Source organism: Salvelinus namaycush, chromosome 37 (genome assembly GCF_016432855.1).
Source record: "Salvelinus namaycush isolate Seneca chromosome 37, SaNama_1.0, whole genome shotgun sequence".
NCBI classification, from domain to species: Eukaryota; Metazoa; Chordata; class Actinopteri; order Salmoniformes; family Salmonidae; genus Salvelinus; species Salvelinus namaycush.
The window spans coordinates 5,120,612-5,143,256 of record NC_052343.1 but is presented as its reverse complement, the minus strand read 5'-3'; the positions used below and the strand labels follow the sequence as shown (position 1 = coordinate 5,143,256).

General features: G+C 40.9%; 1 protein-coding gene across 1 annotated transcript in view; it reads left to right on the top strand.

Annotated features, from left to right (window-relative positions):
* The first annotated feature begins 603 nt into the window (after positions 1 to 603).
* LOC120031036 (ER membrane protein complex subunit 2) overlaps positions 604 to 22,645 on the top strand; it is a 59,768-nt gene continuing 37,726 nt past the window's right edge. The window contains exons 1-3 of the mRNA XM_038976574.1: positions 604 to 667; positions 5,370 to 5,483; positions 20,041 to 20,105. Of these exons, the coding sequence (XP_038832502.1) occupies positions 628 to 667; positions 5,370 to 5,483; positions 20,041 to 20,105 (219 nt within the window). The 5' untranslated portion in view covers positions 604 to 627. The remainder of the gene's footprint in view (positions 668 to 5,369; positions 5,484 to 20,040; positions 20,106 to 22,645) is intronic.

Below are 22,645 nucleotides of genomic sequence, written 5' to 3'. Positions count from 1 at the left end.
AATTCTTACTTACGAGTCCCAACCAACAATGCAGTTAAAAAAAATACAGATAAGAATAAGAAATAAAAGTAACAAGTAATTAAAGACCAGCAGTAAAATAGTCAATAGCAAGACTATGTACAGGGGGGTACAGAGTCAGGAGAGTACAGAGTCAATGTGCCGGTTAGTTGAGGTAATATGTACATGTAGGTAGAGTTATTAATGTGACTATGCATAGATGATAACAACAGAGAGCAGCAGTAAAAGAAGGGGGGGGGGGGGGGGGGGGGGCAATGAAAATAGTCTGGGTAGCCATTTGTTTAGGTGTTCAGGAGTCTTATGGCTTGGGGGTAGAAGCTGTTTAGAAGCCTCTTGGACCTAGACTTGATGCTCCGGTACCGCTGGAGTCTTTGACAATTTTTATTACACTCATATTAATAGCAGGAAAAAACTACGGAAGCAGCAGAAATATTTAAGTCCATAGAAATGAACAAAATACATTGAACATGTCTCAAAAATATGACTATTTGACTATTCTCGAGCTTGTAGACTGATGGTCACTTGTGGTCACACTACTCAGAGATCAAAGGGTCAGCAGAAACAAGCCACACCCAGTTCAATGACGTGAAACCTGTGCTGCCAAGAACGATGGCGTCGGTGTCAGAAATGTACGATGTAACCTGGGAAGGTAAACACAGACGATTAAACGTTATAATGTACTGTATGACTGAAGGTGTGTTGCTAAATCCTTGTATAATTCGACGTAGTGCAGTTTAGCTGTCGTTCGCCGAATGTAGCTGCGTATGTCCATCTCATCACGCCAGCTGCTGACTTGTTAGCTAGCTATTTCAGCTTGCTAACACGAGATAGCCACTTAGCTAGCACATTATTTCTGCCTAGAATTCTTATTTCTAAATTATCGAAGTTGGTTAGCTAACGTTAAGAATTGCTTAATCTGTTATTGTTGTCGTAGCTAACAGTCCACAGCATGTGTGAGTTTGCAAGAATACACAGCAGGCTAAACTAGCTAGCCAGTTTAAGTACCTTACGCCTGTCATCTGATTATAACTAAGTTAGTTAGCTGCCTGCCGTCGTTGTTCTGCCTCTTTAGCTGGCTTGCTAAAATACACGGTCTTGCAATGGACACTACTAATAGGCAGGGGAAACCCGTTTTGGTGATTTCTTGTCTACCATCAAAATAAATCACAGCACGTTTTTGGCCTCAACAGTTAACTGATTAGTTTTGTACAATACCATTGGACGTTTATGTTGTAAAATGTAATTGAATTCCTAAAACTGACATTTAAAATTATGCTGTTACTGTTTTCTGTTGACAAGACATATTGATAAATAGGACAATGCCAAAATACCGTTTTAAAGTGTCCAAATCGGGAAGTATTCAGACCCCTTGACCTTTTCCACATTTTGTTACATTACAGCTTTGTTCTGAAATTGATTAAATAAAACAAATTCCTCAGCAATCTACACTCAATACCCCATAATGACAAAGTCAAAACACGTTTAGAAATGTTAGTTCATTTAAAAAATAACAGAAATACCTTATTTACATAAGTATTCAGACCCTAAGCTATGAGACTTGAAATTGAGCTCAGGTGCATCCTGTTTCCATTGATAATCCTCAATGTTTCTACAACTTGATTGGAGTCCACTTGTGGACCTGTCAATATGAGGTTGACAGTGCATGTCAGAGCAAAAACCATTCCAATTGTCCATAGAGCTCTGAGACAGGATTGTGTCGAGGTACAGATCTGGGTAAGGGTACCAAAAAAATGCCAGGGAGGTGATCCAGAACCCAATGGTCACTCTGACAGAGCTCTAGAGTTCCTCTGTGGAGATGGGAGAATCTTCCAGAAGGACAACCATCTCTGCAGCACTACACCAATCAGGCCTTTGTGGTAGAGTGCCCAGATAGATGGAAGCTACTCGCTTGGAGTTTGCCAAAAGGCACCTAAAGACTCTCAGACCATGAGAAACAAGATTCTCTGGTCTAATGAAACAAATATTGAACTCTTTGGCCTGAATGCCAAGTTTCATGTCTGTAGGAAAGCTGGCACCATCTCTATGGTGAAGCATGGTGTTGGCAGCATCATGCTTTGGGGATTTTTTCAGCGGCAGGAACTGGGAGACTAGTCAGGATCTAGGCAAAGATAAACGTAGCAAAGTACAGAGAGATCCTTGATGAAAATCTGCTCCAGAACGCTCAGGACCTCAGACTGGGGCGACGGTTCACCTTCCAACAGGACAACGACCCTAAGCACACAGCCATGCAACACTTTTTTTGTTAATCACATCCATCGATAACACTCTCAAATAAATAGAATAGGGGGCAAACGTTTGGGGTAACTGCATTCTAAGTCCTGCGAACCCCAGCGCATATGACAAAATCAATAGTACAAACCCAAAGATTTTGATCTGTTTTAAGCAATTGATCTTGTGTCATCGTGTTGGGTATAAACATTCTGAGGTAAAAATGGATGACATCCTGATGACTACCTCATCTCTGTACCCCACATATACAATTATCTTACAGATTCAACCACAAAGTCCAGGGAGGTTTCCCAATGCCTCGCAAAGAACGGGACCTATCGATTGATGGGTAAAAAGAGAACAAAGCAGACATTGAATATCCTTTGAGCATGGTGAAGTTATTAATTACACTTCTGAATCGTGTATCAGTACACTCAGTCACTACAAAGACTGTGGCATCCTTCCTAACTCAGTTCCTGGAGAGAAAGGAAACCGCTCACCATGAGGCAAGTGGTGACTTTTTAAAACAGAGTTTAATGGCTGTGATAGAACACTGAGGATGGATCAATAACGTTGCAATTACTCCACAATACTAAGCTAATTGACAGAGTGAAAAGAAGGAAGCCTGTACAGAATAAAATTATTCCAAAACATACATCCTGTTTTCAACAAGGCACTAAAGTAATACTGCAAAAAATGTGGCAAAGCAATTCACTTTTTGTCCTGAATACAAAGTGTTATGTTTGAGGCAAATCCAATACAACAGATTACTGAGTACCACTCCCCATACTTTCAAGCATAGTGGTGGCTGCATCATGTTATGGGTGTAATCGTTAAGGATAAAAAAGAAACGGAATGGAGCTTAAGCACAGGCAAAATCTAAGGCCAAATATGTGACCGACCGCCTCGATTCAGTCTTATTTAGCAAAATTTGAGAATGTGTTTTTTACATTGACTAAAAGTAGAGACTCAGAGCTAGAAAATGCTATATCATACACTGCAGTTGAGGAACAATGGGAAAGTAATTCTGCTTTGAAAGTTGATAAACTTGTAACCCCACTTTTGAGGAAATGGTCCTTGAATGTTTTGGTACACCTTCTGGCGAGCTCTTCTTTATCTACACCCATTCAGCATCGTTCACACTCTCTGAAGCCTTAGCCCCACCCATCTCTTTAAGGATGTACATGTGAGGCCATGTGGTAAACACATGCAATATCAAATAAAATCTGAGTTTATTTGTCACGTGCACAGGATACAGAAGGCGTAAATGGTACATTGAAGTGGTTACTTGCATAGTAGTAATATCAAAAACAGAATGTTTCCAGATAAAAAAACTTAATTAATATGTTATCATTATTAGGTTACACTTTCCTGACACACTTGTTTAAAATGATGGGTCATGTGAAGGAAATGATATAACCACCTCCCCCAGCCACATCCAACTAAGTGGATGGGTCACTAATGTCTAGACATGTACACATGTTCATGAAATACAATAGATGGCCGTAATCACCCCCAGACACACCTGGCTAATTTGATGGGTCATGTAATAATCTGGCCGAAGTGGAGTCTTGTTTAGACATGTAGGTAGGTAGCTAGCTAGCTACCATAATCCCAACTCATACTACTACTACCAATACAAACATTGTCATAGCTGTAGTATGAATCTGAAGTTAGCTAAAGCTAACAAATTAGGTTCAATGTTAGCTAGCTAACATTAGGCTATAACTAGCAATGCAAATGGATTTCTGATTTTAATAATATTACTACACAGATCATAAACGTAATGTTAGCTATCGAGCCAGTAAGCTAACGTTTGCTAGCTGCTGTAACTAACAGTACGCTTTAACTTGCAATAAAAATGACTTTCTTACAAATGTGAAACTTATCTGAAAATATAGCTAGACTCTTAACTTTATACATGGATGAACGCTTCGCGGCAGACTGGAACCATTTAACTCAGTTTTGTTTGTAGCTACATCTTGGGTGTGTTCGTAAATTCATTATGGAGTGCCAGAGTGCGCTCTGGGCGTTCGTAAATTCAGAGCGTTGTCAGATTGTCCGTTCGTAAATTCAGAGGGTTTCGCTCTTGGAGTGTTCAGTAGGGTTGGTCCGAGCGTTCTGTCCTCACAACGGCAGTCAAGCACCCAAGCTAACATCAGCTACTTCCGGACACAAATGAGAGAGAATCTCACTCTGACCATTTTACTCGCCATAGCAGACCTGGTTAGGCTGTTTTCATGTTATCCAGAGCGTTGGTGACTGTAACTGTGCTGCTGGCAACAATTTTTTTTTTTTAATTGGGGGGGAAGGTTTACTTACTCCGGCAATATTCAACGGGTGTTGAGCGTTCGTAAATTCATCAGTTATTCTGTCGGAGCACATAGCCAGAGTGAATTTACGAGCACACCCCTTGTCTGGCCAGCGTTGTGTCAAGTCACTCCGGTTCACACTGACCGTGGCGTGTGAAGAAAGTAGCCCATCACTTTTTCTAACTGATCTGTCGATAGCGCCCGCTAAATTGGGGTCATCAATGATGTTGAGAAAAGTAGCAAAACGTTTGAAGTTCTCGATGGCTAATGTTATATCTTTCAAAAACGGCGCGGTAGAAAGGACTGCCATCACATACTGAACAGCTCACGTTATAGACAGACGCATGCTACATGGCAGACCAATCCAAACTCCTCTCCTGGCATGTCCAGCCCATCCATTATCTCAGCCAAACTAATTGTACAATCCAGGTGTGCAAAGCTCTAGAGACTTACCCAGAAAGACTCACAGCTGTAATTGCTGCCAAATGTAATTCTAACATGTATTGACTCAGGGGGTTGAATACTTATGTAATCAAGATATATTAGTGTTAGACAAAAAATGACAAATCCATTTTAATTCCACACAACAAAATGTGGAAAAAGGGGTGTGAATACTTTCTGAAGGCACTGTATGTCAGGAACCAGTAGGTAGCCCAGGTTTTAGAGAGTTGGACCAGTAACCAGAAAAAGTGTGCACTGAACTGCCTACTCGAGTAGAGGGCTGCTGCTTCAGGATCATTACCATCCACTACCGTTGTGCTATTTAGCAGGTTTTGATAATTGTAATGTTTTTGATAATTGTGTTCACAGAAATGAGAGACAAGCTGCGGAAGTGGAGGGAGGATAACCACAGAAACAGTGAGCAAATCGTGGATGTTGGTGAAGAATTGATAAATGAGCACGCGTCCAAACTTGGAGATGACAGTAAGTACATATGTATGAAATCAAGATTCACATCAGACCAATTTCTAGTGCTGCTGTAGTAGGCAGAATCTGTTTGTACACAATGATCCACAACACAATGATCCACAACACAATGATCCACAACACTAGCCATCCATCACAAGATGCTTGGGAGCCAAGGACTTGATTTGTCAATTTGGTTCCATTCTTGATTTATTTTATTCATTGAAGAAAAAGTAGCATTATAATATGAAGGATGTGAACTTTGATGTAGGCTAGACATATAGGTGATGGAGGTGTATAGTGTTTTCTGGCATCAAAGATATACACAAAGCCAACATTTACAGTTGGGCAGCATGTTCCATTTTGACTACATTTAGTGGCAGAAGGGGAAATGAATTAATATACTGTATTCTCAGTCTGGCAGAAAACATGCAAATACTACAATCTAGATTTTATATTGACTGCTATGGTTTGTAGTTTCTCTGCAACATGATTGCTAGAACAGGTTGTACAGTAGGCCTATGACTGATTTGGTCTTGTCACAGTTCTCTGCTCATGAAAGCAAGGAAGGGCATCAATCTCTTAGAAAATGACTGGTTCTCCAATGGTGAATTAGTTCAGTGTGGAATCAAGGAGTACCGACTTCCTTTGTACAGGCATAGAATAACAGGGAACCAACCTGCGCTCATAAGGATACTGCTGGAGATATGATTAGGCCTGTGTTATGCTGCGAAGACATTGAATACATGTAGTCCTGTTACTTAGAAAGAGAGCGACCATACACTTGTTAGCACCTTCCCGTTCAGTTTACACCTTTTTCACTGGTAGTCCAATGGGAGACTGTCCACTCAAGCGGTCATATAATGTATGCATCGTTTTTGATTGGTCAAAAAAGAGTCACAACATTTAACAAGGCACACCTGTTAATTGAAATGCTTTCCAGGTGAAGCTGGTTGAGAGAATGCCAAGAGTGTGCAAAGGGTGGCTACTTTGAAGAATCTAAAATATATAATACACTTTTTTGGTTACTACATGATTCCATATGTGTTATTTCATAGTTTTGATGTCTTCACTATTATTCTACAACGTAGAAAATACGAAAAATAAAGAAAAACCTTAAATGAGTAGGTGTGTCAACTTTTGACTGGTACTATATATACATACATACATTATACATACATTATTACAGACATACATGCATACATACAGTGCCTTTGGAAAGTATTCAGAACCCTTGACTATTTCCACATTTTTTTTACCTCATCAATCTACATACAATACCGCATAATGACAAAGGAAAAACAGTTTTTTCAATTTTTTTGCTGATTTATTAAAAATTAAAAACTGAAATACCACATTTACATTAGTATTCAGACCCTTCACTCAGTACTTTGTTGAAGCACCTTTGGCAGCGATTACAGCATCAAGACTTTTTGGTTATGACGCTACAAGCTTGCCACACCTGTATTTGTGGATTTTCTCCCATTCTTCTCTGCAGATCCTCTCAAGCTCTGTCAGGTCTCTCCAGAGATGCTTGATCGTGTTCAAGTCTGGGCTCTGGCTGGGCCACTCAAGGACTTTCAGAGACTTGTCCCGAAGCCACTCCTGCATTGTCTTGGCTGTGTTCTTAGGGTCGTTGTCCCAGTCTGAGGTCCTGAGCGCTCTGGAGCAGGTTTTCATAAAGGATCTCTCGGTACTTTGCTCCTTTCATCTTTCTCTCAATCCTGACTAGTCCCTGCCAGGTTTCCTCCAGACGTGATGCTTGGCATTCAGGCCAATGACTTCGATCTTGGTTTCATCAGACCAGAGAATCTTGTTTCTCATGGTCTGAGAGTCTTTAGGTGCCTTTTGGCAAACTCCAAGCGAGCTGTCGTGCCTTTTACTGAGGACTGGCTTCCTCCTGGCCACTCTACCATAAAGGTCTGATTGGTGGAATGCTGCAGAGATGGTTGACCTTTTGCAAAGTTCTCCCATCTCCACAGAGGTACTCTGGAGCTCTGTCAGAGAGACCGGCCATGGGTGGGCCTTGGCGGGCGTAGGCCCACCCACTTGGCAGCCAGGCCCACCCACATGGGAGCCAGGCCCAGCCAATCAGCATGAGTTTTTCCCCACAAAAGGGCTTTATTACAGACAGAAATACTCCTCAGCAACCCCACCCCTCCCTCAGACGATCCTACAGGTAAATATGTTGGATGTTGAGGTCATGGGCTGGCGTGGTTACACGTGGTGTGCGGTTGTGAGGCCGGTTGTACGAACTGCCAAATTCTCTAAAACAACTTTGGAGGCAGTTTATGGTAGAGAAATGAACATTCAATACTGTGGCAACAGCTCATATGGAAATTCTTGCAGTCAGCATACCAATTTCACACTCAGACATCTGTGGCGTTGTGACAAAACTGCACATTTTAGTGACCTTTTATTTTCCCCAAGCACAAGGTGCACCTGTGTAATGATCTTGCTGTTTAATCAGCTTCTTGATATGCCACACCTGTCAGGTGGATGGATTATTTTGGCAAAGGAGAAATGTTTACTAATAGGGATATAAACACATTTGAAGAAATAAGCTTTTGTGTGTATGGAACATTTCTGGGATCTTTTATTTCAGCTCATGAAACAACTTTACATGTTTTGTGTATATTTTTGTTCAGTATATTTATCAGTCTTATGGCTTAGGGGTAGAAGCTGTTCAGGGTCCTGTTGGTTCCAGACTTGGTGCATCAGTACTGCTTGCCGTGCGGTAACATAGAATCTCTGGAATCTTGGACAATTTTTAGGGCCTTCCACTAACACCACCTGGTATAGAGGTCCTGGATGGCAGTGAGCTCGGTCCCAGTGATGTACTGGGTCATACCCACTACCCTCTGTATTGCCTTGCGATCGGATGACAAGCAGTTGCCATGCCAAGCTGTGATGCAGCCAGTCAAGATGCTCTCAATGGTGCAGCTGTAGAACTTTGAATATCTTTTCAGCCTCCTGAGGGGGAAGAGGCGTAGTCCTGCCCTCTTCACGACTGTGTTGGTTTGTGTGGACCATGATAGATCCTTATTGATGTGGACACAGAGGAACTTTAAGCTCTCGACCCGCTCCGCTACAGCACCATCGATGTGAATGGTGGTGTGCTCAGCCCTCCATTTCCTGTAGTCCATGATCAGCTCCTTTGTCTTGCGGACGTTGAGGGAGAGGTTTTTCTCCTGGCACCACACTGCCAGGTGTCTGACCTCCTCCCTATAGGCTGTCTTGTCGTCGGTGATCAGGCCTGCCACTGTTTTCATCAGCAAACTTAACGACGGTGTTGGAGTCGTGCACTTCTGGTAACTCTTTTTGGAGCAGGGGTAACGTGTCTTGCTCTGGCACTTTGGGTGCCTAGTACTCGCCTCGGAAACCTTACACCCCCCCAAAACACCACAATATTGATATATTCCTCATGTAATTTCATCGATTTGTTTGTCAAAATCAATTTGTGGGCCAGAAAAGGGGCAGTTAGGGCCTCAAAATATAGTGCCTTCAGAAAGTATTCACACCCCTTGACTTTTTCCACATTTTGTTGTTTTACAGTCTGAATTTAAAATAGATTAAATTTAGATTTTTGGTCACTGGCCTACATACAATAACCCATAATGTCAAAATGGAATTATGTTTTTCAAAATGTTTACAAGTACAAATGTGAAGGTTGAAATGTCTTGAGTCTATAAGTATTCAACCCCTTTGTTATGGCAAGCCTAAATAAATTCAGGAATACATGTTTCCAAGATGGCGTGGCAGTTCAGTTTCTTTGTCTTGTCGTGTCCTGTGTATATATATATTTTTTTACCCTTCGTATATTTTTCATATTTTTAACCTCCGTTTCAACATAATCTCCTTCAACCCGCATCACCCAATGTGGTACGGATCTGCTATTTTCTATACTTTAGAACCAGAAACCCCAACAGCAGCTAGCCAGCTAACTAGCTACTAGCTAGTAGTCAGTTAGCCACTGCTACAGGCTCCTCCGTTGCGACATCCCCTGAAGGCCCATCCGCTAGCCTGCTAGCTGCGGTCCGCTAGCTGTCTAGAGCATATCGGACTGTTAGCTGAAGCCATTTTCTTGGGCTACAATACCTATTTTGCCAATTGACCTGGACCCTTTTACTGCCTACACGGAGCCCTGCCGATCCAACATGTCTGGTCTGCCGACGTAACCGTCCAAGGGGGCTACAACAGACTTCTTCCGTCACGACGTCCCCCTAAGGCCCTTCTTGCTAGCCCCAGCCTGCTAGCTGTCTGAATCGCCATGTCTCCAGCTCTCCTAGCTTCCCACTGGTCCCTATGATCACTCGGCTACGCATGCCTGTCTCGTCCATTGCTGTTTTGGTTAGTGATTATTGTCTTATTTCACTGTAGAGTCTTCAGCCCTGCTCAATATGCCTTAGCTAGCCCTTTTGTTTCACCTCACACACATGTGGTGACCTCACCTGATCTAAATAGCCTTTACCTGGTCTAAATAACCTCACCTGGTCTAAATAGCCTGGTCTTATAGCCTTTAGCCGTACCCTTATCCTACTTCTCCTCTGTTCCTCTGGTGATGTAGAGGTTAATCCAGGACCCGCAGTGCCTAGCTCCACTCCTACTCCCCAGGCGCGCTCATTTGTTGACTTCTGTAACTGTAAAAGCATTGGTTTCATGCATGTTAACATTAGAAGCCTCCTCCCTAAGTTTGTTTTACTCACTGCTTTAGCACACTCTGCCAACCCGGATGTCCTAGCCGTGTCTGAATCCTGGCTTAGGAAGGCCACCAAAAATCCTGACATTTCCATCCCTAACTATAACATTTTCCGACAAGATAGAACTGCCAAAGGGGGCGGAGTTGCAATCTACTGCAGAGAGAGCCTGCAGAGTTCTGTCATACTATCCAGGTCTGTGCCCAAACAATTCGAGCTTCTGCTTCTAAAAATCCATCTTTCCAGAAATGAGTCTCTCACCGTTGCCGCTTGTTATAGACTACCTTCTGCCCCTAGCTGTGCCCTGGGCACCATATGTGAATTGATTGCCCCCCATCTATCTTCAGAGCTCATACTGTTAGGTGACCTAAACTGGGACATGCTTAACACCCTGGCCGTTATACTATCTAAGCTAGATGCCCTCAATCTCACACACATTATTAATGAACCTACCAGGTACAACCCCAAATCTGTAAACACGGGCAGCCTCATAGATATCATCCTGACCAGCCTGCCATCTAAATACACCTCTGCTGTTTTCAACCAGGATCTCAGCGATCACTGCCTCATTGCCTGCGTCCGTAATGGGTCTGTGGTCAAACGACCACCCCTCATCACTGTCAAACGCTCCCTAAAACACTTCAGCGAGCAGGCCTTTCTAATCAACCTGGCCTGGATATCCTGGAAGGATATTGACCTCATTTCGTCAGTAGAGGATGACTGGTCATTCTTTAAAAGTGTTTTCCTCACCATCTTAAATAAGCATGCCCCATTCAAAAAATGTAGAACCAGGACCAAATATAGCCCTTGGTTCACTCCAGACCTGACTGCTCTTGACCAGCACAAAAACATCCTGTGGCGTACTGCATTAGCATTGAATAGCCCCCGCGATATGCAACTTTTCAGGGAAGTTAGGAACCAATATACACAGGCAGGAAAGCAAAGGCTAGCTTTTTCAAACAGAAATTTGCATCCTGTAGCACAAACTCCAAAAAGTTCTGGGACACTGTAAAGTCCATGGTGAATAAGAGAACCTCCTCCCAGCTGCCCACTGCACTGAGGCTAGGAAACACTGTCACCACCGATAAATCCACGATAATTGAGAATTTAAATAACTATTTTTCCAAGGCTGGCCATGCTTTCCACCTGGCTACCCATACCCCGGTCAACAGCCCTGCACCCCCCACAGCAACTTGCCCAAACCTCCCCCATTTCTCCTTCACCCAAATCCAGATAGCTGATGTTCTGAAAGAGTTGCAAAATCTGGACCCCTACAAATCAGCTGGGATAGACAATCTGGACCCTCTCTTTCTAAAGTTATCCTCTGCAATTGTTGAAACCCCTATTACTAGCCTGTTTAATCTCTCTTTCGTATCGTCTGAGATTGGAAAGCTGCCGCGGTCATCCCCTTCTTCAAAGGGGGAGACACTCTAGACCCAAACTGTTACAGACCTATATCTATTCTACCCTGCCTTTCTAAGGTCTTCGAAAGCCAAGTTAACCTGTTTGGGCTAGGGGGCAGCATTTTCACGTTCGGATGAAAAGCGTGCCCAGAGTAAACATCCTGCTACTCAGGCTCAGATGCTAATATATGCATATTATTAGTAGTATTGGATAGAAAACACTCTGAAGTTTCTAAAACTGTTTGAATGATCTCTGTGAGTATAACAGAACTCATGGCAAGTGAAAACCTGAAAAAAATCCAACAAGGAAGTGGGAATCTGAGGTTTGGAGTTTTTCAACTCATTGCCTATCGAATATACAGTGTCTATGGGGTCATGTTGCACTTCCTAAGGCTTCCACTAGATGTCAACAGTCTTTAGAACCTTGTTTGAGGCTTCTACTGTTAAGTGGGGGCGAATGAGAGCTGATTGAGTAACAGGTCTGCCAGAGTGCCATGAGCTGATCACGCGTGCACACGTGAGAGCGACCTGAGTTTCATTGCAATTCTAAAGAGAAAGGAATTCTCCGGTTGGAACATTATTGAAGATTTATGTTAAAAACATCCTAAAGATTGATTCTATACATCGTTTGACATGTTTCTACGGACTGTAACGGAAATTTTTGACTTTTCGTCTGGACATAGTGAACGCGCATCATGAATTTGGATTTGTGAACTCAAGGCACGAACAACAACGAGGTATTTGGACATAAATTATGGACTTTCTCGAACTAAACAAACATTTATTGGGGAACTGGGATTCCTTGGAGTGCATTCTGATGAAGATCATCAAAGGTAAGTTAATATTTATAATGCTATTTCTGACTTCTGTTGACTCCACAACATGGCGGGTATCTGTTTGGCTTGTTTTGGTCTCTGAGCGCCGTACTCAGATTATTGCATGGTTTGCTTTTTCCGTAAAGCTTTTTTGAAATCTGACAAAGCGGTTGTATTAAGGAGAAGTATATCTATAATTCTGTGCATAGCACTTGTATCTTTTATTAATGTTTATTATGAGTATTTCTGTAAATTGATGTGCCTCTATGCAAATTCACGGGATGTTTTGGAGGCAAAGCCAAATGTAAACTGAGGTTTTTGGATATAAATATGAACTTGATTGAACAAAACATACATGTATTGTGTAACATGTTGTCCCGGGAGTGTCATCTGATGAAGAATATCAAAGGTTAGTGATTCATTTTTATCTCTTTCTGCTTTTTGTGACTCTATTTGGTTGGAAAATGGCTGTATGCTTTCTGTGACTAGGTGCTGACCTAACATAATGATATGTTGTGCTTTCGCCGAAAAGCCTTTTTGAAATCAGACAATGTGGTTGGATTAACGAGACGTTTATCTTTAAAATGGTGTCTAATACTTGTATGTTTGAGAAATTTGAATTATGAGATTGCTGCTGTTTGAATTTGGCGCCCTGCAATTTCACTGGCTGTTGGCGAGGGGTTCCCCGTTCCCTGACAGGTTAACAAACAGATCACCGACCATTTCGAATCACACCGTACCTTCTCCGCTCTGCAATCTGGTTTCCGAGCTGGTAATGGGTGCACCTCAGCCACGCTCAAGGTCCTAAATTCTATCATAACCGCCATCGATAAAAGACAATACTGTGCAGCCGTATTCATCGACCTGGCCAAGGCTTTCGACTCTGTCAGTCACCACATTCTTATCGGCAGACTGAACAGCCTTGGTTTCTCAAATGACTGCCTCGCCTGGTTCACCAACTACTTCTCTGACAGAGTTCAGTGTGTCAAATCGGAGGGCCTGTTGCCTTGACCTCTGGCAGTCTCTATGGGGGTGCCACAGGGTTCAACTCTCGGTCCGACTCTTTTCTCTGTATACATCAATGATGTCGCTCTTGCTGCTGGAGATTCTCTGATCCACCTCTACGCAAACAACACCATTCTGTGTACTTCTGGCCCTTCTTTGGACACTGTTAACAAGTCCAATACAGCAAATGAAAGGTACACATCTTGTGAATCCAGCCAACATGTCCGATTTTTAAAATGTTTTACAGCGAAAACAGCACGTATATTTATGTTAGTTCACCACCAAATACAAAAAAGGACAGACATTTTTCACAGCACAGGTAGCATGCACAAAGCCAACCTAACTAACCAAGAACCAACCAAACTAACCAACAAACAACTTCATCAGATGACAGTCTTATAACATGTTATTCAATAAATCTATGTTTTGTTCGAAAAATGTGCATATTTCAGGTATAAATCATAGTTTACATTGCAGCTACAATCAGAAATTGCACCGAAAGCAGCCATAATAATTACAGACACCAACGTCAAATACCTAATTACTCATCATAAAACATTTCTGAAAAATACATAGTGTACAGCAAATGAAAGACAGGCATCTTGTGATTCCAGCCAATATTTCCGATTTATTAAGTGTTTTACAGCGAAAACACAATATAGCGTTATATTAGCTTACCACAATAGCCAGAAACACAAGCCATTTCCCAGTAGCAAAAGTTAGCGATCGTAACAAACCAGCAAAAGATATATAATTTTTGACTAACCTTGATATGCTTCATCAGATGACAGTCTTATAACATCAGGTTATACATACACTTATGTTTTGTTTGAAAATGTGCATATTTAGAGCTGAAATCAGTGGTTATACATTGTGCTAACGTAGCTACTTTTTCCCACAACGTCCGGATATTTTTCTGACACTTTTTCTGACACACATATTCTGACCAAATAGCTATTCATAAACATAACTAAAAAATACATGTTGTATAGGAAATGATAGATACATTAGTTCTTAATGAAATCGCCGTGTTAGAATTCTAAAAAATAACTTCATTACGACATACAGCTTCGGTATAGCTAGAGAGTACCCAAAAGCTGGGCGCCAACGACTAGTTCACATGTACGACAGATATATGTAATAGCATCATAAAATGTTTCCTACTTTTGCTGATCTTTCATCAGAATGTTGGACAAGGGGTCCTTTGTCAAGAACAATCGTTGTTTGGATTTAGAACGGCCTTTTTCCCTCTCGATTTAGCAAGCACACTAGCCAAGTGGCACGAATCTCTCCATGTCAACAAACGGAAGAGAACGGAACACGGCAAAACTCCCGAAAAAATTTCAATAATCTGATTAAACTATATTGAAAAAACATACTTTACGATGATATGGTCACATGTATCAAATAAAATCAAAGCCGGAGATAGTAGTCGCCTATAACGAAAGCTTTTCATAAGGCAATCCCCGGTTCCTTCTCGCGCCTTCCTGAAAACAGGAAATGGGTGACACGTCATTCCAAGAGGATTTATTCCACTTCAGACCAAGATAAACACTCCATTTCTTCTCTCACCGCCTCTTGACATCCAGGGGAAGGTGTATGACGTGCATGTATACTAATACGTATCATGCCCATTTATAGGCAGGACCTAGAACAGAGCCTCAATTTCAGACTTTCCACTTCCTGGTCAGGAAGTTTGTGCCAAATGAGTTCTGTTTCACAGATATAATTCAAACGGTTTTAGAAACTAGAGAGTGTTTTCTATCCAATAGTAATAATAATATGCATATTGTACGAGCAAGAATTGAGTACGAGGCCGTTTAAATTGGGCACGATTTTCCCCCAAAGTGAAAACAGCGCCCTCTGTCCTCAACAGGTTAACTAACCTCCAGGCGAGCTTCGCTCTTAAATGCAAGTAAAACTAAATGCATGCTCTTCAACCGATCGCTGCCCGACCTGCACGCCCGTCCAGCATCACTACTCTGGACGGTTCTGACTTAGAACATGTGGACAACTACAAATACCTAGGTGTCTGGTTAGACTGTAAACTCTCCTTCCAGGCTCACATTAAGCATCTCCAATCCAAAGTTAAATCTAGAATCGACTTCCTATTTCGCAACAAAGCATCCTTCACTCATGCTGCCAAACATACCCTCGTAAAACTGACTATCCTCCCGATCCTTGACTTCGGCGATATCATTTACAAATAGCCTCCAACACTACTCAGCAAATTGGATGCGGTCTATCACAGTGCCATCCGTTTTGTCACCAAAGCCCCATATACTACCACCACTGCGACCTGTACGCTCTCGTTGGCTGGCCCTCGCTTCATACTCGTCGCCAAACCCACTGGCTCCAGGTCATCTACAAGTCTCTGCTAGGTAAAGCCCTGCCATATCTCAGCTCACTGGTCACCATAGCAGCACCCACCCGTAGCACGCGCTCCAGCAGGTATATTTCACTGGTTACCACCAAAGCCTATTCCTCCTTTGGCCGCCTTTCCTTCCAGTTCTCTGTTGCCAATGACTGGAACGAATTGCAAAAATCACTAAAGCTGGAGACTCATCTCCCTCACTAACTTTAAACATCAGCTGTCAGAGCAGCTCACAGATCATAGCCCATCTGTAAATAGCCCATCCAACTACCTCATCCCCATTTATTTTTTATTTTTTCTCCTTTGCACCCCAGTATCTCTACTTGCACATTCATCTTCTACACATCTTTCACTCCAGTGTTTAATTGCTAAATTGTAATTGCTTCGCCACTACGGCCTATTTATTGCCTTACCTCCCTTATCCTACCTCATTTGCACACACTGTTTATTGTTTATTCGATGTGTAACTCTGTGTTGTTGTTTGTGTCGCACTGCTTTGCTTTCTTGGCCAGGATGCAGTTGTAAATGAAAACTTGTTCTCACCTGGCCTACCTGGTTAAATTTAAGGTGAAATAAAAAAAATATATATATTTTTTTTAAGTCACATACAGTTGTAAGGAAAAGTATGTGAATCCTTTGGATTGTCCTGGATTTCTGAATAGATTGGTCATAAAATTTGATCGTATCTTCATTTAAGTCACAACAATAGACAGAGTCTGCTAAAACTAATAACACACAAACAATTATACGTTTTCATGTCTTTATTGAACACACTGTGTAAACATTCACAGTGCAGGGTGGAAAAAGTATGTGAACCCTTAGATTTAATAACAGGTTGACCCTCCTTTGTCAGCAGTAACCTCAACTAAACATTTTCTGTAGTTACAGATCAGACTTGCACAACGGTCTGGAGGAATTTTGGACCATTCCTCTTTACAAAACTGTTTCAGTTCAGCAATATTCTTGGGATGTCTGGTGTGAACCGATCTCGAGGTCATGCCACAATATCTCAAACGGGTTGAGGTCAGGACTCTGACTGGGCCACTCCAGAAGGCATATTTTCTTATTTTGAAGCCATTCTGTTGTTTTACTTCTGTGTTTTGTGGTGTTGTACTGTTGCATCACCCAACTTCTGTTGAGTGTTAATTGGCGGACAGATAGCCTTTCATTCTCTTGCAAAATGTCTTGATAAACTTCGGAATAATTTTTTTTGTCGATGATAACTAGCTGTCCAGGCCCTGAGGCAGCAAATCAGCCCCAAACTATGATGCTCCCTCCACCATACTTTACAGTTGGGAGGAGGTTTTGATGTTGCTGTGCCTTTTTTTCTCCATACATAGTGTTGTGTTCCTTCCAAACAATTCTACTTTAGTTTCATCTGTCCACAGAATATTTTGCCAGTAGCGCTGTGGAACATTCAGGTGTTCTTTTGTGAACTGTGTGCTGATGTGCACAGTTTGTGAACTGATGTGCAGCAATGTTGTTGTTTTTTAATTCAGGATAATTAACTTTATCCTGAATACAAAGTGTTATGTTGGGGGCAAATGCAATACAACACATTACTGAGTAACACTCCATATTTTCAAGCATAGTGGTGGCTGCATCACGTTATGGGAATGCTTGTAATCGTTAAGGCCTGGGGAGTTTTTCAGGAGAAAAATAAACAGAATGGAGCTAAGCACAGGCAAAATCCTAGATCAAAACCTGGCACAGTCTGCTTTCCACTGGGAGATGAATTCACCTTTCAGCAGGATAATAACCTAAAACACTTTGCCAAATCTACACTGGAGTTGCTTACCAAGAGACAGTGAATGTTCCTGAGTGGCCGAGTTACAGTTTTGACTTAAACCTACTTGGAAATCTATGGCAAGATCTGAAAATGGTTGCCGAGCAATGATCAACAACCAATTTGACAGAGCTTGAAGAATTTTGAAAAGAATAATTAGCAAATTTTGAGAAATCCAGGTGTGGAAAGCTCTTAGAGACTTACCCAGACATACTGACAGCTGTAATCTTTGCCAAAGGTGCTTCTACAAATTATTGACTCAGGGGTGTGAATACGTATGTAAATGAGAGAGTTCTGTATTTATTTTCAATATATTTGCAAGAATTTCTAAAAACATATTTTCACTTTATCGTTATGGGTTATTGTGTGTAGATGGGTGAGAAAAAAAATCTATTTAATCCATTTTGAATTTAGGCAGTAACACAACAAAATGTGGAATAATTCAAGGGTTATGATTAATTTGTGAAGGCACTAGTGTAGCCTGAAGACGTTCTTTTTAATCCAAAATAATAAATTCCCACCTCAAAAGGCAAACCGTATAGGCTAGTATCTTTAAAGCTGGAATCGGTTTGGTGAAACTGCCACGTTCGTTTGGGTTATAACAACAAATAGTCACTTCAGACAATGTTGGAACAGAGGGGTATACTACAAAGCAGGATCAATAAGTTAGCCAGCTATCTTTGATAGGCAACCAGAAATACCTAATTTCTCGTTCATTAAAAAAGCTAAACTTAGATGTGTTTTATGTCCGTTGAATCAATTAGACCATGCCCATTTTAACTTTACATTTTTTGAAAGAAACTTATCAGAATATTTAATCTCGTTAGCTGGCTAACTTCTTGATCCTACTTTGTAGTATACCCCTCAGCAGAATATGTACTGCGATGTGTATATATATATTTTTTGTAAAGATGCTGGACGTTCCTCTCCTCCATTTCATCAACAAAACAAAAACAATAACAGTGGTGTTTCATCTTGTGCGAATTCCAGCTTTAATGTATCACAAGTTCTCAGAAGCCCAGGCCTATTCAGTATTTTTAGTAGGCTTACCAATGTGACTCAACTTTTGAATTGAATGATGCAGAAGCTTGGTAAGCCTTTTCTTGATTAAAAAAGAACCCATATGTGATGGTTGGTAGCGGTACACTCAGTTTTGCCTTTAGGCTATATGATAGTCTGCTCCTTTCTCACTAGGTAGTCTTGCTGAACGACTCTGTGGAAGTCTCTTTTCCTCGTAGTCATTATGATTCATAGTCTTTAAAGAGCAGGGTAAACACTTAACACGCCCCGGTTTTATTGAAACCAGTTCTTAAATTGGCTGTGAAACAACATGGCAATTATCAAAACACGAGTTGGAATCATAAAAAGGAGAGAAAAACTCCAGGCGTTTGTTTGTTTTGGCATATCAGTTTTCTTGTTGAGTTGGGTTTTATTGTTCTTTCTCAATTAACAGTTAGACAGCGTTTGGCAGAGGACGTCTGGCGTGCTTGTCAAAACAGACTGGTCTGACATTTAGCATTAATTCCATTAATTGGATCCATTGGCCAAGCCTATTATTAATCACTGTCTTTTACTGTTACAGTTGAATGATTGAATAAACACTTCAATAAACATTTCATCTTTATTTCTAAGCCACTGGATGAAATTTATCTGGCTATGTTGATAAGCCTTGTGAATAAGGCGTCACACCGTAACTGGTTAGAGTATCACAGCGAAATGAGGGGAAATGACATAATATTCTGCTGCCCTGGATAACAGCTGTGTAAGCTTGCGTTCTTTGTGCTGTTGGAAAAGCGTTGTCTTTTGTACGGAGTTGCCCAATATCTTATGAAGTTTAGAACATTTTCCATGAAGAACAACATCTTGGAATACCAGCAGAATTTGGTCTATGTAGCCTTAACTTGGTCAATGGTCATTCATCATGATTGATCCTCTAAGTTAAGTAGGTCTAATAGAGCGTTTTTTGTTGTTGTATTGAACTGTCCATCCAGTCCTTTATATACATGGTTTTATTTCTATCCAGCATATATTGATGATTATTAATAATATAAGTGTGAGGATTGAGGAGAGCAATTATACTTGAAAGCAATTCCCCAGGATTCAAGGGCTAATGGAGCAGACATTATTTTAGGACGGAATGGCGTTACGAGTTTCTGGGTTGATAGGAAACCATGCCAAGATAGCAGGCAGACATTATTTTCCCTGTTCAAGGTATTCTCATATGCAAATGCAGGTGAAAAGTTTGAAGTGAATGCCCACAGTTGAAAAGAAGCATGCTAGGAGAGCAGATGAGGCCTATTCCTGTTGAGGCATCACTTAGGGCCATCTCCTGTCCTTCCTATGATCCAGTAGAACAAGAAGAAAGCACCTCGTGTTACAGTCAGAACTAATACTGTAATACCAGTCTATATGTCAATTGATCATGTTTTGATGTTTACTTGACACTGTACTGGAATATTAAAACAGTGCCTTTTCTCTTTCTCTCCTGTGCCCAGTATGGATTATTTATGAGCAGGTGATGATAGCTGCGCTGGACTGCAGTCGGGATGATTTGGCTTGGGTAAGTGAACTACCGACAGCTGCCACACACGCCCAACAACCTCCAAAATCCATCTCTCACAGTCATTGCTACTTTGTCACCCCCGCTGCCAAATGTGAAAATATTTTTATTTGGCCAAAAATATTACCCCATCTGTCTGTACTTTGGAAAAACCATTTGCTGAGCAGTGTTGGAATAAGGGAGTGTAGAAAACTCACTATAGATGAACACAGTGTTAGTGTTAGCTGTAAACCTTTATGGAGTTTAACTCCCCCTTTCCTTGTTAATTCATCTGCCATCCCAGAGTTAATATGTTACAGATTGTGTTACTTAAAGTGCCTTCAGAAAGCATTAGGGAATTTTGACCTTTGACTTTTTACACATTTTGTTGTTACAAGGTGGGATTAAAATGTATTTAATTGTCATGTTTTGTCAATGATCTACATAAAGTAATCTGTAAAGTCAGTGGAAGAAAAATTACACAATTTGTAAAAGTATATCTTGATTATATCTACCTAAGTCAATACATGTTAGAATCACCTTTGACAGTGATTAAAGCTGTGAGTCTTTTTTTATGTAACCTTTATTTAACTAGGCAAGTCAGTTAAGAACACATTCTTATTTACAATGACGAGCTAGGAACAGTGGGTTAACTGCCTTGTTCAGAAGCAGAACAACAGATTTTTACCTTGTCAGCTCGGGGATTCGATCTAGCAACCTTTCGGTTACTGCCCCAATGCTCTAACCACTAGGCTACCTGCCGCCCGTCTTTCTGGGTAAGTCGCTAAGAGCTTTACACAGCTGGATTGTACAATATTTGCACATTATTATAAAAACACACAAAAAACGAATCTCTGTCAAGTTGGTTGTTGATCATTGCTAGACTAGGCTACTCAGGAACATTCAGTGTCATCTTGGTAAGCAACTCCAGTGTATATTTGGCCTTGTCTTTTAGGTTATTGTCCTGCCGAGAGGTGAATTTGTGTCCCTGTGTCTTTTGGAAAGCAGAATGAACCAGGGTTTCCTCTAGGATAAGGCCTGTGCTTAGCTCTATTCCCTTTATTTTTATCCCCCCCAAAATTCCCTAGTCCTTGCCTAGGACAAGCATACCCATAACATGACTTTATTTAGGCTTGCCATAACAAAGGGATTGAATACTTGACTCAAGACAATTTAGCATTTCATTTTTTATTAATTTGTAAAAATTTCCCAAAACATGATTCCATTTTGACATTATGGAGTATTGTGTGTAGGCCAGTGACAAAAATCTAAATTTAATCAATTTTAAATTCAGTCTGTATCACAACAAGATGGGGGGGGGGGAGAATAAAGGAGTGAATACTTTCTGAAGGCACTATGATTTTTCCTCCCACGTATTTTTTGATTGAACAACATAAAGCATACAGGAGAGAGATTGATACAAAAGCATGATCATTTTATATATATTTTTTAATGTCCCTTGTACATCAAATACATGTTTTTTATTTCTATGCCGCACATATTGATTATTCTTAATAATACAAGTGTGAGGCTTGAGGAGAGAAATTATACTCTAAGGATTAAAGGGCTTTATGAAAATGTATTACATTTAATATGACGAGAGCAAAAAGTTAAGACCACCACACTTTTCTAATATAACATTGGGAATTTAAAACCACAGTTATTTCTAATTTGTTTTTTATCCAGTTTATTTTTAAGATCTGATTTTGCAAATCCAGCACGTGATAGAATGAGATTATTCTGTTTTACTCATTTTAGGACTGAATCGTAATTGAGTGAGTTATGGGTTTCTGGGTGGATGACAAACCATGCCTAGATAGCAAACAGACATTGTTTTAGGACCGAATGGTGACTGAGCGGGTTATGAGTTTCTGGGTTGATAAGAAACCATGCCTAGATAGCAGAAAATCATCATTTTCCTGTTCAAGGTATTCTCATATGCAAATGCATGTGAAAAGTTTGAAGTGAATGCCCACAGTTGAAAAGAAGCATGCTAGGAGAGTAGATGAGGCCTATTCCTGTTGAGGCATCACTTAGGGCCATCTCCTGTCCTTCCTATGATCCAGTAGAACAAGAAGAAAGCACCTCGTGTTAGTCAGAACTAATACTGTATTAACAGTCAATGTATCATGTTTTGATGTTCCAATACGTTTTGGATTGGAATTCAATCAAATCTGCATTGTGGATTATAACATTGTTCCTGCTTATTTTGATTTGAATCAAAAGGTGCATTTTCACTGCAAAGAGCAGGAACCAATGGCATTACCCTGTGCGTTTGGATTGGAATTCAATCAAATTTGCGTTGTGGAAAGATAACATTGTTCTTGCTTAGTTTGATTTAAATCAAAACGTGCATTTTCACTGCAAAGAACAGGAACCTATGGCATTTTCCCACTGTTCTGGACTGATTTGAACAGGCTAAATGTACTATTGAAGCCTAGTTAATGTCCTGTCAGTTTTGCTCATACCTGCTTAAAATTGAGTGGTACATAAAAATAAAAAAAAGTATTTTATGGGTGATGGTGAAATAGTATATGAGGATGTTTTGCAAGGATTCCCTA